At 36.5% G+C, this 18626-nt stretch overlaps 1 protein-coding gene across 1 annotated transcript in view; it reads left to right on the top strand.

Moving 5' to 3' along the window:
* RNF169 (ring finger protein 169) overlaps positions 1-18626 on the top strand; it is an 81028-nt gene that overhangs the window by 54230 nt on the left and 8172 nt on the right. The window contains exon 4 of the mRNA XM_045555471.1: positions 1484-1602. Coding sequence (XP_045411427.1) covers positions 1484-1602 — 119 coding nt within the window. The remainder of the gene's footprint in view (positions 1-1483; positions 1603-18626) is intronic.

The following is an 18626-nucleotide window of genomic DNA, read 5'->3' as shown; positions in this document are numbered from 1 at the left end:
AAAAAAAAAAAAAAAGTATAGTGTATTGTGTGAGAATAGCAAAGCATTTAAGGAATGCAGGTGCTCTGAGCCATATAGTGCCTTACATGCCTACATATACTACTTTCACTTTGTTAATCATTTAATCACTAGATGATGAGCCATTTTTTCTTTACCTGCTTTATCATTGGGAATTTTTTAACAAAATGGTCACTTACTCTTACAGAACTTAGTGTTTAAAGCAGAAGACAAAGAAGCTATAGTTCAGTGTGATTCGTAGCTATAGTTCAGTGTGATTCGTTGCTATCCCTTAAGAGAAAAAGACTCTCATATTGAATAATGAGTCTATTCACTTACTATATTGTATGTAAAAGGCATATCTAAAAGACACTTCAAATGTAAATGGAAAGACTCTAAAAAGGAACTCCAAAGTAAAATGAAGATACATGAATAGGTATAGACAAGGTGGAAAAAACTAACTCTAGGGTAATTTGGAAGCCTTTTCAGAGAGAGTGACATTTTTAAATGACTCTGACAGGCCAATAAGTATTTTTTTATAGGTAGAGAATGCAGATAGGGAATTTTAGGCAAAGGGAGTAGCATGTTCAAAAGAATGCAAGTTTTGAAAAACTATGGTACATGTGGAAAGTAGAAAGTAGTTTGGTTGTACTAGAGCTCAGTGAGTTCCATGTATGGGAAGTATGGGAGAAAAGCTAGGGAGGAAGGTTGGGTCTAGTTTGTGAAGGTCATTGTATCAGACTGAGATGTTTAGACTTTATCCTGAAGTCACCAGAAGTTAAGCAAGGGAATGATAGGATTCTATCTGTGTTCTGGGAAGATAATTCTTGGTAGTATGGAGGGTACTAGAGAGAAGAAATACTAGAGAGAGCAAGACCTATAAATAGATATTGTAATGGTCCAGGCAGAAGATGATGAGAATCTAAGGTAAGGCAATGACAATGATATAAATGGGAAGTGTTAGATCTGAAAGACATTTTAGGAGTAGAGTGGAACAGAGTGGAAATAGCATGGAGACTAATGCTCTTAAGAACCAGCTTTAGCCATTTATTAACTCTATAATCCTGGCAAATTAACTACTCTGAGCCTCAGTTTGCCATCTGTAAAAGACAGGTAATAATCCCTGCTTTTAATGGGACTGATATAAACAGTAAATGAAATAAAATATTTAGAAGTGTTGAGGAACCCCAAACCTCTCTCTATACAAATGTTGTTATGAATTAGAAATAAGGGAAAGAAAAGAGTCATAGATGGCATTGAGGTTTCTAGATGGGTTGGTGGTGGGGCTTAGAGAAGAGAAATAGGGAGTTTGATTTTGGATATATTGAGTCTGAGCTACATTTCAGATTGGGATCTCCAGGAGGGCAGTTGGAAACAGATTAGAATTCAGAGAGAAGTGACCTAAAAGAGAGAGATTTGAAACGATATGAGTAGATTCTATGGGAACCCCAAATGGACAGTCTTATCTCCCTTGTCTCCCTGCCAGTGTCCTGCACGTCTCTCAGACTCAGAGAATGAAGAACCTTCTCGAGGCCAGATGACACAGACACATCGCTCGGCATTTGTTTCCAAGAACAGCTCCTACTCCTTAGCTTTCCTGGCAGGGTAAGAGACTGATACTGAATTCAGTCAGTGTTCTTTCATTTCGGGGTATGAGCAAAAGGGACTGGGGGAGCAAAGGTATTTGTTGTAGCTACTTTGTGGGAGGTGGAAGGGGAGAAAAGAAAGTAGGAACTGATTTTCAAATATGAATTAGGGAGAAAGGGCTGATCTGAATTTTTAAAGAAAAGTAACATTTACCCATTCTCAGGAGGATTGTGCTAATTGCTCTGCTGCAAAGTGTGAACCTTTTATCCTGGGGGAGGAAACAAGAGTCTTCAGTCCAACAATATCCATGGACTCTCTCTCTGGACTTTAAAACTCTTAGAAGGAAGTAAGGCCAGAGTTGATTTTCTTTTCATTGCCTGGCCCTAGACGAAAATATACCTTCATAGGTTTCAGGAGGGCAAACTGTAAAGTCTGGAAGACCCTTGACAAGGAATTCCTTGACTTTGTAGGCCCTGGAGAGGAAAGGAGGGAGGAATTGGATGGATGCTGGGTGTTTGAGGAATAATGAAGGGCTAGATGGGAGGAAAGAAGGATGAATAGGAGGAAGGAAGAGAAGGGAAGAAGAAATGGAGGAAGGAAGGAAGGAAGAAATCATTTATTCATTCATTCATTCATTCAACAGATATTTTGTGAACACCTGCTACTTGCCATGTTCTGTTTTAGTATAGAGATGCAAAGACACAATCTTTACTCTAGTTCGTTGTCTTTTTGTTTAAAGCTGGCATTCCTCACCCTTGTCCCTGGGGTTCAGCTCCTCCTTCCCACCAGCACTATATAGTTAGATTTCTCTTTTTTGCTGTCCCTATGAACACACACTTGGGCTTTTACTATCTTAGGGCTTTTATTGCTACTTACTCATAAATATGACAAAAAGAAGCCACTAAACTTTAAGAATTTTATAAAATGCTTACTATTGTGACCCTTAATATAGTTTCTACTTTGGAATCCTTTTTGTATATGTTCTTGGGAGTAGTCTGATCTTCCTCTGTTATTTCTGAGAGTAAAATTCACTAAATCTCCCATTCCTTTGAATGCCTTCCCTTCTATAGATAACGGCAGCTCTTTCTCCAAGAAGGCCCCTCTCAGAATATTTATTCACTCATTTGACATTTGTTGAATGGCCACTGTATCATAGCCACTTAGGCTTGATTGACGTAATCAGAACCCAGTAAGTAAGCCAGTATCCTTTCAATTTATGATGAAGATGGGACTCTTGCATTGTGTATGAACTTGAACTATAGATTCTTTTAAAGTTAAAATATTAAAGATTGCTGCCGGTGGTGCATGCGTGTAGTCCCAGCCACCTGGAAGGCTGAGGCAGGAGAATTGCTTGAGCCCAGGAGTTCAAGGCCAGCCTGAACAATGTAGTAAGACCCCATCTCTTAAAAAAAAAAAAAAATCAAGATTACTTGACTAAGAATTATTGGCTCTAGATTTTGTGTATGAATTTCCCCCCATTTATACCAGACATATCTTAATGCTTATAAGAGGACTCTACTGAAAAGAGAAAAAGATCAAATTACTCATTCCAATGAAGCCACAATAAATACTCCCTGAAGCTAATATGTTGCTTTATGAATTCTATGATTAATTAATATTTCATAATTTAAAATAATTTAGAAAAAAATAAATTTATATTAAAATACAAATATGGTACCAAGGGAAAATTGTTCCAATTGATTGAAGTAGTTATTGAACAGGTGAATTACTTATTACCAATTCTAGTCTCTACTCTTATGCCTTTATAATTCATTCTTTTAAAGAGGAGGTAGTAGGTTAATATGGCATTAGTTAGAAATGCCTGGCAAGGAAATATGGAAAATTCTTTTCTAATAGGCAAAATTGTAAAGCCTATACAGGAGTATGTTTTTGATTTTAAATGGCTTTTGGACATCTGTTATATATCTTCTTTCCCTGCTCCTACGCCATATGTATATCTTACCCTATGTCATTGAGCCACATTGGGACTAACTAATACGAAAAATTTCACTTAAGATTTTACTATTAAGAAACTCTTGCAATCAATATTATACATTTCTAGATTTCAGGGCTCATTTTCTTCCAAACATCCAAGGTTGTGTACTGAGTTCAATTATTGGAATAGTTATTAAAACAATTAATTGGATTTAGATGGTAGGGTTATCTTTTTAGGAAATCATTTGCTGATGCTGTAGAAACCTTAGGTTGGAAAATCCATTATGGTAATATAATGAATTGCATCTCTTATTTAGAACATGCCTTTCCTTAGATAAGAAAATTATTCAGTTTCAGTTCCAAATTATATTTAGGAAAATAATATAGAATTGTTAGTGCTGATAATGAGATGTAGCATATGGATATATTAAAAAAAGAAGTAGCATAGTGATGGTTGCACAACAGTGTAACTGTTCACTTAAAAATGGTTAAAATGGTAAATTTTATGTATATTTTACCATAATAAAAAAATTAGCATTGTTTATAATTTTTGGATATTTCTAATGTACTTTTTCTATCTATTAAGCAACAAAAAAGAATAGATTTTTTTCTGAATGTCTTTTCCTGAAGAGAGTACATATGTAAACACTTTTAAAGGTTTTATAACTGTATTTGAATCAAATGAATCTGCCATTTGTTTTTCTTATCTACTTTATAAACTTTTCTTTCTTAAACACAAAAGCATGGAGGTAAGGGTAAATAGGCATGACTGATGGGATGATTATTTTGGAAGGAATGCATCAGTAGATTTTGGCTGTGTGTCTTGCCAGTAGGTCAGCCTGTTTTCAATTGAAAAATTCAAAGTCAAGAGGGCTTTGCAGCCATATTAATGAAGTTCTACACACTTTTGAAAATGAAATTTGTAAATAGAGTAATAGTTAACCCAAGATCATTTTGAAGTAAATCACAAAATATGTTAATTGAAAATAACCATTTGAACCATAAGTAGGATATGTAATTGTAAAGTTAAAATTTTATTTTAAATATCTGGAAACCAGTTTAATTAATCAACTAATTAATTATTTTAAAAAATTTATTTTCCTTCATTCCTCATTTCCCTCTTCTCCACCAGAATCAAACTAAAAACATGGTTGCAAATTCTTCTTATATTTCAGCCTGGAAAAACTTTCTCTTGTTGAGCTAGTAGTGCCTTTTCTTTTTCCTAAGAGATCCATGTCCAGTCGCATTTTCCTTTTTGCTTTGGCTATCAGGAAATTTAGGATTAGGACAAAGTTTTCAATTCAGTCACCATGGCTTTCCAAAATGGCCTATAGTTTTTTAAAAATAATTTTTGCTATGCCCTTCTTGCATTTATTACTTAATATAATCTTTGTTCTCCATTAAGGCTTAATATTTATGTATTTTTACTGTAAATCACTTCAAATTCTTCTTTGAAATAGAGTATAAAAGTACAAAGAAATATAATCAAACCAATCATCCTCTTTCCAGTTTAAAAAGAAAGGGATATAGTAATGCCATTCTGTACAAAAATCGTATCTTAAGTAAATGGTGCCTAGCACGATTTCTGCAACATTATAAGCCTTTAGTGACTATTGCTGCTGCTGCTATTTTATTGTCTTCTTTTGCAACATGGACTCTTAGAGCTGAAAAGAACCTTAGATACCATCTTATTCAACCCTTTTGTTTTATGAATGGGAAGACTAAAGCCCAGAGAGAGAGAGCATGGCTTGCCAAATTTTATACTGCTAGAACAGTAGGAAACTGAGTTAGAACTGAGGTTTGTTGGCTCTCAGTTTAGTTTATTGCTCTTTCCACTATACTCCATACCCTCTTATAGATCCTTGTGCTGCCTCTGCTCATCTTCCCCACTAGACTTTAAACTCCTTGAAAGCAGGGATAGCATCTTGTTCACTATTTTAGTTGGAATACTTAGTACAGTACCTGGCACATAGTAGGGGCTCAGTAAATATTTGTGGAATGTTTGAATAAGATAGGCCTTGTGCCTGTGGGTAGGATAAACTGGGGCTTTGTCAGAATTGATAGTCAAACTTAACAGCTTAGGGCCTCTAGGAGGGAGGGCTCCTGTAGTTTCGGAAGGCCAGATTGGCTGACGGCCGTTTTTTAGTTTAGATTTCATAGGATGAATAGGGGACTTAGGGGGAGGTCTAGCAACCACACTGATAAAACTTTTATACTATGAATTTGCATTTAGCCTTCTAATATATTTAGCAATAGCTTATGATGATACTTTTCATAGATTTTGTAAAAGAAAGATTTGCGTCCTCCTGAGTAGAAATTAGCCATAGCTACATCATTTTGTTTTCTAACGTCCAGATACTTTTAAGCCTGAGATTGTGGTCATTCAGTGTGTGGCACATCAAGAGACCTGATGTGGCTGTGCTCTCTATAAGGTGTATGTATTAGGAGAGATATAGGCAGAGACTTAGGGTTAGACTCAGGGATATTAAACACATGCCCAGTCAGTGTTGGAGTGAATGAAAATATGCAGACCCTTTGGGAGACTGGTGCCTCTTGCTTAAAATACACAAATTAAGTACAGAAACTTTCAGGTAACAGAAACTAAGGGGATACATAAGTGATGTGATATTGGAGGACTAGCTTCAGGATTGTGGAAAGGAAGCAAATCCAGAGAGGTAAGGTGTGGTGTTTTAGGGAAGAAGTAGCAGTGTGACCTTGAGTAAACAGTTGACCTTCTGTTTCATCTGTGTAAAATGCAGGTTGTTATGCCCTACCTGCTAGCTAGCCAGAGGGGCTTACTCAATGATTTTTTAAGATTCTTGCCACCTCTAAAATTGAAATATCTAGACTTTCGAAGGGTGGAGGAATTGAAGCCAGGGAATGAAAAGAAAAGGGTGGGGGTAGTTAGGAAGTTCCATAAAAATCTAAAGATTAGACTTAGCAAATTGTGACGGGGGAATAGTCAAACAATGACCTGAGGAGATTATGAGAAAAAGATGCAGCAGTGAGAGCAGTGACTTGAAAGAAATGTCAAGACTTGATAATGACCTGGGGCAATGGCTTGTGTGTGTGTGTGTGTGTGTGTGTGTGTGTGTTGAGAGAGGGATAAAGGAATTGGAACAAATCAAGTGGTTATGAGCCTGGTTATGAAGAGGACAAATCTTAATAACCATTAATAGTAATAATCCATTATTAAAAGTAATGGAAAATGGTTGGAAAAGGAAGATAGTTTAAAGAGAAGTGATGTGGAGCTTAAAGAGAGTGGCAGGTTTTAGAAGTGTCAGTAATATCTCTGCCAAACAATAGATGTTGGCATGGATGTGGTGAAAAGGGAGCACATATCACTGTTGGTGGGAATGTAAATTCGTACAACCTCTATGGAAAACAGTATGGGGACTTCTCAAAGAACTAAAAGTAGGTATACCATTTGAACCAGCAATCTCACTACTGGGTCTCTACCCAAAGGGAAAAAAGCCATTATATCAAAAAGACACCTAGACTTGTATGTTTATGCCAGCACAATTCACAATTGCAAAGATATGGAATCAACCTAAGTGCTCATAAACTAATAAGTGGGTAAAGAAAATGTGGTATAAATATATACCATGGAATACTACTCAGCCATTTGAAAGAATAAAATGTCTTTTGCAGCAACTTGGCTAGAACTGGAGGCCATTATCCTAAGTAACTCAGAAACGGAAAACCAAGTACCACATGTTTTCTTTTATAATTGGGAGCTAAGCTATGAGTACACATGGTCATATAGAGTGGTGTAAAGGACATTGGAGCCTCAGAAGGGGGAAGAATGAGAGGATGGGATAAAAAATTATCTATTGGGTATGATGTACACTATTCAGGTGGTGGGTACACTAAAATCCTAAACTTCACCACTATATAATACATCCATGTAACAAAAACCACTTGTACCCCATAAATCTATTGAAATAAAAGAGAGACAGACAGGATGGGGAAAGTCTTTCAGAAACTGGAAAGAGGGTCCTCTCCAGCCTTTAGCTTCTTGATGAGACCCAGCTCTGCCAGACCTGAGAGTGTGATTAAGAAACCAGTGTGGTGTAAGTATGTGAGAGACAGAGCAATGACCAAGCAATTGAGAGCATGAGCTAACTCATATTTTGTATCATGCATTATCATTTGAAACCACCTTTTATAAGCATTTATAAGCATTAAGTCTTCCAGCTTTCCAGCTCTATGTTTCTGCTGGCTACCCCTGCTTTTCCTTGTTTATAAGTCAGACTCATAGTGGGTGTGGGTATTTTTAGCCTAACTAGATATCCCAGAAACCATCTGGTCTCTTGGCAGTGGAAATTTTAAGCCAGTTTGCCTTTCAGACAATGCTGCTTGCTCTTGATTATGGCTTCATTATGTGGTTGGATAGAGAGCTTCCCTAGATTCGTTGTGTCTGTTCTGTGGCAGAGTAGAGTAGAATGTTAGTTAGATCAGTATGCTATGGTAGGAAGAGCACAGATCTTGAAATTGTACACATACTATAGGTTTAAGTATTCGCTTTGGCTATATGACTATGGAAAGATCACTTCTCTTATTTCTCTATTAATTTGGGATGATGATACTTATGTCATAGAGTTTCTGCATGGATTAAATGAGATACATTGTATTTAAAACACTTAGCAATGTGCCTGACAATAATGGGTTCCTGATGTTGGAATTTTCTTTCATTTTCTTAAGAGAGAAAGAGGCATTTCTGTACATATTTTTATTAATTTGTAAAACGTTTATTGAATATATTCACTATGTGCCAATCACTGTTGGGTTTGGGCATACAGAAATGAATGTGTACAAAAGAGGGAGGAATAGTTACTTCCCTCATTTTTTAGTGAAGGTATTGTTTGAGTACTTTCAATCCTAAGAATGTTATCACATTTACTACTCTTGACTATTCTTAGTCAGCATTTTGAAGACTCTTTCCCTGACCAAATGCTAAAATAACAATACTAACGTTATCTGTATATTATCTTTACATTTTATAAAATATATTTACACTCCTGATTTTAGCAGTTTAGTGTTAGAATTTATACCCCATATTGCTAGAATGACTGATTAGGCTTCAGAACAGTGCCATGGTAATAAAACACCTTTCTTGCCCTATAATTCAAATATATCATCTGTATCTTAAAAGGTACTTTGCCTGGTGATGTCAGCAAAAATGGTAGAATAGAGAAATCCAAAAGCCCATCCCTCCACAAAAGCAGTGAATAAACTGGCAAAAACAGTCAAAGTCAACTTTATTGGAACTCTGGAAACTAAAAGTTTACAGCAAATAAGTAAGTGCTTAATCAAGAAAAAACACCTGAATCATGGCATTTAAAGAACTCTCTGTTGAATCACTGACTGACTGTTAAGCTAACAGAACAGAGACTTCATTGGCCACATTTGACAAATAGTTTTTACAAAATCAGTTCAGAAAAGTCATTGAACAAGCAATGAATACAACACACAGCAACAAAAAACTCGGGAGAGCAGAGAATCTGATTTTCATAGCTGCCATATTATAATATTCAAAATGTTCAGTTTTCAGCAAAAAAACAAGGCATGATAAAAAACTGACCTATACACTAGAAAAAAAATTGATATTCTTGACATAGGCTGTAAATCATTTACAAGAGCTAAAGGAAACCATGGACAAAGAACTAAAATTAGTCATGAGAACATTGTCTCAACAAATAATACCAGTAAAGAGATAGAAATTATAAAAAGGAACCAAATAGAAATTCCAGAGCCAAAACGTACAGTTACTGGATGAGCAGAATTGAGCAGGCAGAAGAATCAACAAGTTTGAAGATGGGTCATTTGAGGAACAGAAAGAAGAAGAATGAAGAAAAATGAACAGAGCCTAGGAAATTTGTGGAACACCATTAAGTATACCAGTATGCGCAAAATAATAGTCCCAGAAGGATAGGAGAGGGAAAGAAAGATGAAGAAAGAATATTTGAAGAAATAATGGCTATCTAAACGAAAATCCAAAGTTAAGAAGCAACAGCTACTCCAGATGGGATGGAGTCAGTGAAAGAACTCTGGAAATATGAAGAATCAGACTGAAAGGACACCCCCAAAAGGGAACACCAACTCTCTAGCAATGGATACAAACCAAAATCAGAACACTGAAATGACAGATGAAGAACTTTGAACATGGATTGTAAGAAAACTCAATGAAATGCAAGATAAAATGGAAACCCAACACCAAACAACCCTATACACACGCACACACAAAAAAAATCCAGGAAATGAATGAAAAATTCACTAAAGAAATTGAAATATTAAAAAAAATCAAACAGAACTTCTGGAAATGAAAAATTTATTCAAGGAATTACAAAACACAGCGGAAAGCCTCAAGAATAGGCTAGATTGAGCAGAAGAAATAATCTCAGGGATTGAAGCTAATACCTTTCAATTAAACAAGTCGGTCACAGAGATAGAGCGGAGAAATAAGAGAAAAGAGCAAAGCCTACAAGAAATGTGGGATTATGTGACAAGGCCTAACAAGAATCATAGGCATTCCTGAGGGTAAAGAAGAAAATACACAAGGTTTGGATAATCTATTTGAGGGAATAATGGAGGAAAATTTCCCTGGCCTTGCTAGAAATCTAGATATCCAGGTACAAGAAGCTCAAAGGACTCTTGGGAGATTCATTGCAAACAGGAAGACACCACAACACATAATCATCAGACTGGCCAAAACAAAGATGAAAGAGGCCCTCCTATGAGATGTAAGGTGAAAGCAGCAGGTAACCTACAAAGGAAAACCCATCTGAGTAACTGCAGACTTCTCCACTGAGACCTTACAAGCCAGAAGGGACTGGGGCCCCATTCTCAGCCTTCTCAGACAGAAAAATGCCCAGCCTAGAATTTTGTATCCTACAAAACTAAGTTTCTTATATGAAGGAGAAATAAAGACCTTCTCAGACAAGCAAACACTGAGGGAATTCATCAAGAAAAGACTTGCCCTCCAGGAAGTACTCAGAGTGCATTACATATGGGTCAGCACAATAGACACTCACCAGTGTAAAATCATCCAAAAGCTAAAGGTCAAAGGCCAGGTAGCACAGTGGCTCAAGAGAGAAAACAAAGCAACAAAATTTAACTCAACAGGATGAACAGAAATCCCCCCCACTTATCAATTCTTTCAATAAATGTGAGTGGCTTGAACTGCCCACTAGAGACACAGGCTGGCCAAATGGATAAATATACATGAGCCAAGTATTTGCTGCCTTCAGGAAACACATCTATCCCACAAGGATTCATTCAGACTCTAGGTGAAGGGTTAGAAAACAGTATTCCATGCAAATGGAAAACAAAAGAAAGCTGGTATAGCAGTTCTAATTTCAGATAACTTAGTCTTCAGATCAGCAAAAGTAATGAAAGACAAAGATGGTCATTATATGGTGAAGGGTACAATTCAACAAGAAGACATAATTCTAAATATTTATGTACCTAACTCAGGTGCACCCAGACTTATAAAGGAAATCCTACTCGATCTAAACAAAATGATAAACAGCAGCACCGTAATAGCAAGGGACTTCAACACCCATCTGACAGAACAGGACAGATCCTCCAAACAGAAAATAAACAAAGAAACAATGGACTTAAACAGAACTCTAAAACAAATGGGCCTGACTGACATTTACAGAACATTCTACCTAAAAACCACTGAATATATGTTTTTCTCATCAGCTCATGGGACGTTCTCTAAGACTGACCATATTCTAGACCACAAAACATGTCTCAACAAATGAAAAAAAAATAGAAATTATACCATGCATCTTATCTTCTCAGACCACAGTGTAATAAAATTAGAAATCAACTCCAACAGAAACATTCATCTCCACACAAAATCGTGGAAACTAAACAACTTTCTGCTAAATGATTATTGGGTCAAGGAGGAAATTAAGATGGAAATCAAAAGATTCTTTGAACCAAATGATAAAGGGGCACAAGTTATCCAAATCTGTGGGACACAGATAAAGCAGTCCTGAGAGGAAAATTTATAGTCATAAATGCCTGCAATCCAAAAGTCAGAAAGACCACAAATCAGCAATCTAATGAATCATCTTAAAGAACCGGAAAAGGATGAGCAAACCAATTGCAAACCCAGCAGAAGAAAAGAAATAACCAAGGTCAGAGCAGAACTAAATGAAATCAATAATAAACTATGTGGAAGATTAATAAAACAAAAAGATGGTTCTTTGAAAAAATAAACAAAATTGACACACCTCTCACTAGATTAACCAGAAGCAGAAAAGAAAGGACTCCAATAAGCTCAATCAGGAATGAAAAAGGAGAAATTACAACTGATACCACGGAAATACAAAATATCATCTATGAATACTATAAAAATCTCTGCACATAAATTTTAAAACATGGAGGAAATGGACAAATTCTTAGAAACACACAGCCTCCCTAGGCTCAATCAGGAAGAAATAGAATTCCTGAACAGACTGATATTGAGTACCAAAATTTGAGCAGCAATAAAAAAACCTTCCTTTAAAAAAAAATGTCCTGGACCAGATGGTTTCACACCCAAATTTTACCAGACCTACAAAGAACTGGTGCCTATCCTCCAGAAATTATTCCACAACACTGAGAAGGAAGGAATACTCCCCAACATGTTTTACAAAGCCAAAAGCACCCTGATACCAAAACCAGGAAAGGACTCAACAAAAAAAGAAAACTACAGACCAAGATCCGTTGTGAATATAGATGCAAAAATTCTCAATAAAATCCTAGCAAACCAAATTCAGGTGCTTATCAAAAAAGTAATCCATCATGACCAAAGGGATTTCATCCCAGAGATGCAGGGATGGTTCAACATATGCAAGTCTATAAATGTAATTCACCATATAAATAGAAGTAAAAACAAAGACCATATGATCCTCTCAATAGATGCAGAAAAAGCATTCGACAAAATTCGGCAGCTTTTTATGATAAGAATGCTTAACAAAATAGGCATAGACGGGACTTACCTCAAAATGATAAAAGCCATGGCCAACATACTGAATGGGGAAAAATTGAAAGCATTCCCGTTTAGAACTGGAACCAGACAAGTTTGCCCTCTATCACCACTTCCATTTAACATAGTGCTGGAAGTCCTAGCCAGAGCAATCAGACAAAACAAGGAAATCAAGGACGTCCAAATGGGGGCAGAAGAGGTCAAACATGGTGATATGATCTTATATCTAGAAAACCCCAAAGACTCTCCCATGAGACTGCTGGAGTTGATAAACAAATTCAGCAAAGTCTCAGGTTACAAAATCAATCTACACAAATCAGTGGTATTCATATATGCCAACAACAGTCAAACTGAAAACCAAACAAAAGAGTTAGTACCCTTTACAATAGTAACAAAGAAAGTAAAATATCTAGGAATATATTTAGCTGAGGAGGTGAAAGACCTCAACGGGGAGAACTATGAAGCGCTAAGGAAGGAAATAGCAGAGGATGTAAACAGATGGAAAACCATACCATGCTTATGGATCAGCAGAGTCAACATTGTTAAAATGTCTATAATTCCCAAAATGATCTACAGATTCAATGCAATCCCTATTAAATGCCAACACCATCTTTTGTACATCTAGAAAAACTAATTCTATGTTTCGTATGGAACCAGAGAAGACCCCGTATAGCAAAAGCAACCTTAAGCAAAAAGAACAAATTGGGAGGCATCAATTTATGAGACTTCAAGCTATACTACAAGGCTATAGTAACCAAAACAGCATGGTACTGGCAAAAGAACAGATACTTAGACCAACAAAACAGAACTGAGAACCCAGATATAAAACCATCCTCATATAGCAATCTGATCTTTGACAAAGCAGACAAAAAAATACACTGGGGAAAAGAATCCTTATTCAATAAATTGTGCTGGGAAAACTGGATAGCTACATGTCAAAGACTGAAACAGGATCCGCAACTCTCACCTCTCACAAAAATCGACTCACGATGGTTAACAGACCGAAATGTAAGGCGTGAAACTATAAGCATTCTAGAAGAAAATGTTGGAAAAACTCTTATAGACATCGGCCTAGGGAAAGAATTTATGAAGATCCCAAAGGCAGTCACCACAACAACAAAACTAAATAAATGGGACCTGATCAAATTAAAAAGCTTCTGCACAGCCAACAAAACTATCATGAGAGCAAATAGACAACCTACAGAATGGGAGAAAATATTTGCATGCTACATCTCTTGACAAAGTGCTCATAACTAGAATCTATATAGAATTCAGGAAAATCAACAAGAAAAAAATCAAACAACCCCAATAAAACGTGGGCAAAGGACATGATCAGAAACTTTTCAAAAGAAGACAGACTAATGGCCAGCAAATGTATGAAAAAATGCTCAACATCTCTAATCATCAGGGGAATGTAAATCACAACCACAATGAGTTATCACTTAACTCCAGTGAGAATGGCTTTTATCAAAACATCCCCAAACAGCAAATGTTGATGTGGATGGGGAGAGGAACACTCATACACTGCTGGTGAGACTGCAAACTAGTACAATCTCTATGGAAAGTAATATGGAGATACCTCAAAGAGCTAAAAGTAGAACTACCATTTGATACAGCAATGCTATTTCTGGGCACCTACGCAAAGGAAAAAAAGACAGTCTGTATGAAAGACATCTACACTAGAATGTTTATAGCAGCATAATTCACAATTACAAAGATACGGAAACAACCCAAGTGCCCATCAATACATGAGTGTATTAATAAAATATGGTATATGTATACCATGGAGTACTACTCAGCCACAATAAACAATGGTGAACTAGCACCTCTTGTGTTATCCTGGATGGAGCTGGAGCCCATTCTACTAAGTGAAATATCACAAGAATGGAAAAATAAGCACCACATGCTCACCATCAAATTGGTATTAATTAATCAACACGTATGTACATATGTGGTAGTAACATTCATTGGGTGTTGGGCAGGTGGAGGGGGAAGAGGGGATGGGTATATTCACACCTAATGGTGTGGTGTACACTGTCTAGGAGATGGGCATGCTTATAGCTCTGACTCAGGCAGGGCAAAGGCAATATGTAACCTAAACATTTGTACCTTGGTAATATTCTGAAATTAAAAAAAATAAAAAGAATAAAAAAATAATGGCCAAACACTGAATTTGAGGAAAGACACATGTCTACACATGCAAGAAGCTCAATGACTCCAAAGTAGGGTAAAGACATCTACAAAGATATCTACATCAAAACAAATTATAATCAAACTGTTGAAAGTCAAACAGAATCTTGAAAACAGATAGTAAAATAATCATCTACTAATGACCCTCAATAAGTTTAACAGCTAATTTCTTATCAGAAACTATGCAGGCAAAAAGGCAGTGGTATGACATATTCAAAAGGCTGAAAGGAAAAAAATGAACCGTCACCCAAGAATTTTATATCTGGCAAAACTATGTATCAAAATCAAGGAGAAATTAAAACATTTCCAGATAAATGAAAACTGAATGTGTCACTAGTAGACCAGCCCATATCAAATGCTAAAAGGAATTTCTTCATTGAAATGAAAGGACACTTTCTTTAAATACACACAAATGGCACCAATAAAGGTAACTACATAAATAAATATAAAAGTCAGTATTAATGTATTGGTGTGTAACTCCTTTTTTTTTTTACGAAAATTAAAAGACAGCTACATAAAACAAAAATTACAAATCTGTGTTGATGGGTATACAATGTGTAAAAATGTAAAATCTGTGACAATAACAACATAAAAGAGGGACAGTTACATAGGAGTAATGTTTTTGGTACTATTGAAACCAAGTTGATATTAATTTGAAAAAGGTTGTTATAAATTAAGATATTATTAGCAGGGCAACTTAGGAGATAAACCTCTAAGAAAATTAAAAACATACATAGTAAAAGATATAAGAAGAGAACCAAAATGGTCTACTAAGAAATATCTAACACAAAAGAAGGCACTAATGGAGGAGCTGGTTAACAAAAAAGGTATAGGCATGCCCTGGAGATACTGCAGGTTTGGCTCCAGACCACTGCAACAAAGTGAATATTGCAATAAAGTGAATATTACAGTAAAGCGAGTACACAAATCTTTGGTTTCACAGTGCATATAAAAGTTACATTTATACTATACCATAGTCTATTAAGTGTGCAGTAGCATTGTGCCCAAAAACACAATGTACCTTAATACCTTATGGCTAAAAAGTGCTAACGATCATCTGAGCCCTCAGTGAGTTGGAGGTTCACTGATGGAAGGTGTTACCCTGGTGTGGCTGATGGCTGATCAGGGTGGTGGTGGTTGAAGGTTGGGGTGGCTGTGGCAATTTTTAAAAATAAGACAACAATGAAGTTTGCCACATTGATTGACTCTTCCCCTCATGACACGTTTCTCTGTAGCAGTGATACGGTTTGGTAGCATTTTATCCACAGTAGAACTTCTTTCAAAATTGGAGTCAATCTTCTCAAACCCTGCTGTTGCTTTATTGGCTAAATTGATGTAATAATAATCTAAACTCTTTGTTATCATTTCAACAGTGTTCACAACAGCTTCACCAGGAGTAGATTCCATCTCAAGAAACCACTTTCTTTGTTCATTCATGAGAAGCAACTCCTCATTCATTAAAGTTTTATTGTGAGATTGTAGCAATTCAGTCACATCTTCAGACTCCACTTCTCATTCTAATTTCCTTGCTATTTCCAGCACATCTGCAATTCCTTCCTCCAGTGAAGTCTTGAACGCCTCAGAGTCATCTGTGAAAGTTGGAATCAGCTTCTTCCCAACTTCTGTTAATGTGGATATTTTGCCCTCCTCCCATGAATCATGAATGTTTTTAATGGCATCTTTTCCGGAATGTTTTTTATTTACTTTGTCAAGATCCATTAGCGGAATCACTATCTGTGGCACCTGTAGTCTTACGAAGTCACTATCTGTGGCAGCTGTGGCCGTATTTCTGAAGTAATAAGAATAATTAGTTTAAATTACTCCTTGATACATGAACTGCAGAATGAATGTTGTGTTAGTTAGGCATGAAAACAACATTAATCTTGTACATCTCCATTGAAGCTCTTAGGTAACCAGGTGCATTGTCAATGAGCAATAATATTTTGAAAGGAATCTCTTCTCTGAAATCTTTTCTCTGAGCAGTCAGTCTCAACAGGGGCTTAAAATATTCAGTAAACTGCGCTATAAACAGATGTGCTGTCATCCAGGCCTTGTTGTTCCATTTATATTGCACAGGCAGAATAGATTTAACCTAATTTTTAAGGACCCTCAGATTTTCAGAAGCATTGGCTTCAACTTAAAGTTATCAGCTGCATTAGCCCCTAACAATGGAGTCATCCTGTCCTTTGAAGCTTTGACTTCTCTGTAGCTATGAAAGTCCTAGATGGCATCTTCCTCCGTTGGAAGGCTGTTTTGTCTGCATTGAAAATCTTTTGTTTAGCGTAGCCACCTTCATCAATGACCTTATGTAAATCTTCTGTATAACTTGCTGTAGCTTTTCCATCAGCACTTGCTGCTTCACCTTGCATTTTTATGTTCTGGAAATGGCTTCTTCCCTTAAACCTCATAAACCACCCTCTGCTAGCTTCCAGCTTTTCTTCTGCAACTTCCTTACCTCTCTCAGCTTTTACAGAAGTGAAGAGAATTAGGGCCTTGCTGTGAATTAGGCTTTGGCTGAAGGGGATTTTGTGGCTGGTTTAATCTTCTATCCAGACCACTAAAATTTTCTCCATATCAGCAATAAGCCTGTTTTACTTTCTTATCATTTATGTGTTCACTGGAGTAGCACTTTTAATTTCTTTCAAGAACTTTTCCTTGGCATTCACAACTTGGCTAATTATTTGGCACAAGAGACATAGCTTTTGGCCTGTCTTGGCTTTTGATATGCCTTCTTCGGTACCGCTGACAGTTTGTGTGACATTTAGGAATGCAAATTAATTTCATTTTTTTTAAAGTATAACACCAATCAAGCTGACTTCTGAGCAGCTGCTTTTATAAGTTGATGTTGAAATTTCCTACCCGCTCCAAAATGTATTTCCCACTAGAGTGTACAACTCTGACATTATTCATTTGGGTTAAGTATTGAACTTTCTTGGTAAAGTGCGAACATGTGACGCAGGTTGGCCACCACTTTTTCCTGTTAACACTATGTGGCCATGAGACTTTGAATGGGAGCAGTAACACACAAATTCTGGAATAGAAGCCATTGTGGATGGGTAGCACAGGCTTTCACTAGAGCTGTAGGGAGAGGAGAGGTGTTCTGGGAATGTACCTTACCTCCTTTATAAGTTTTCTCTTAGCTAATCCTGGCAGAGTAAAAATTTAAAAGCAAATCTTTTGCCACATTAAGAGTAGATATGATGCATTCCATTCCAAAGCTAAATAGAATCAACTGAGGAAATAATTTGTTTGTGATCATCTGCATAGCTACATAGTCACCTTGACTTGTGGCAAATTCTTATTCATCCTTCAAAATGCACATGCTACAGGAAGGCTTTTCTAACCGTTCTTACTCCATCCCAAGTTATTAATAACTCTTTTATGCCATTTCTGCCTCATATGCATACTTTTTTTGTTGTGCTCTTTCATTGTATTGTATTTATTTATTTGTCTGTCCCACTGGACTCTGATTCCTTGAAGACCTAGACTGTGTCTCATTCTTCTCTGTATTCCCCATGCCTGGATAATGCCCATCCCAGTGTCTGGCATGTAGTGAGTATATGATAAATGCTTCGTGAACAGACATATTTAAGCAAGAGTTGGGGAGTGGGAAGCAAAGGTAAGAAATTAATCAAGTATTCCTACTTATAGTCTATGGGGTATGTGACAGCCATCTGTACATAATTCTAACACAGTAATTTTCACATATGGTGCTAGGACAACTCGATATCCATATGCAAAAGAATGAAGTTGGACCCTAACCTCACACCATATATAAAATTTAACTCAAAATGGATCAAAGGCCTAAATGTAAGAGCCAACACTATAAAATATAAAACTCTTAGAAGAAAATACTTGGGAAGTTTAGCTGTATAATAACTGTTCTCCTATAGCACTTACCATGCTAGAGTATAGCGGACTTTGGTATACAAGT

Source organism: Lemur catta, chromosome 7 (genome assembly GCF_020740605.2).
Source record: "Lemur catta isolate mLemCat1 chromosome 7, mLemCat1.pri, whole genome shotgun sequence".
NCBI lineage: Eukaryota > Metazoa > Chordata > Mammalia > Primates > Lemuridae > Lemur > Lemur catta.
Note: the sequence above shows the minus strand (reverse complement) of the source record. Positions and strands in the feature narration are given on the sequence as shown.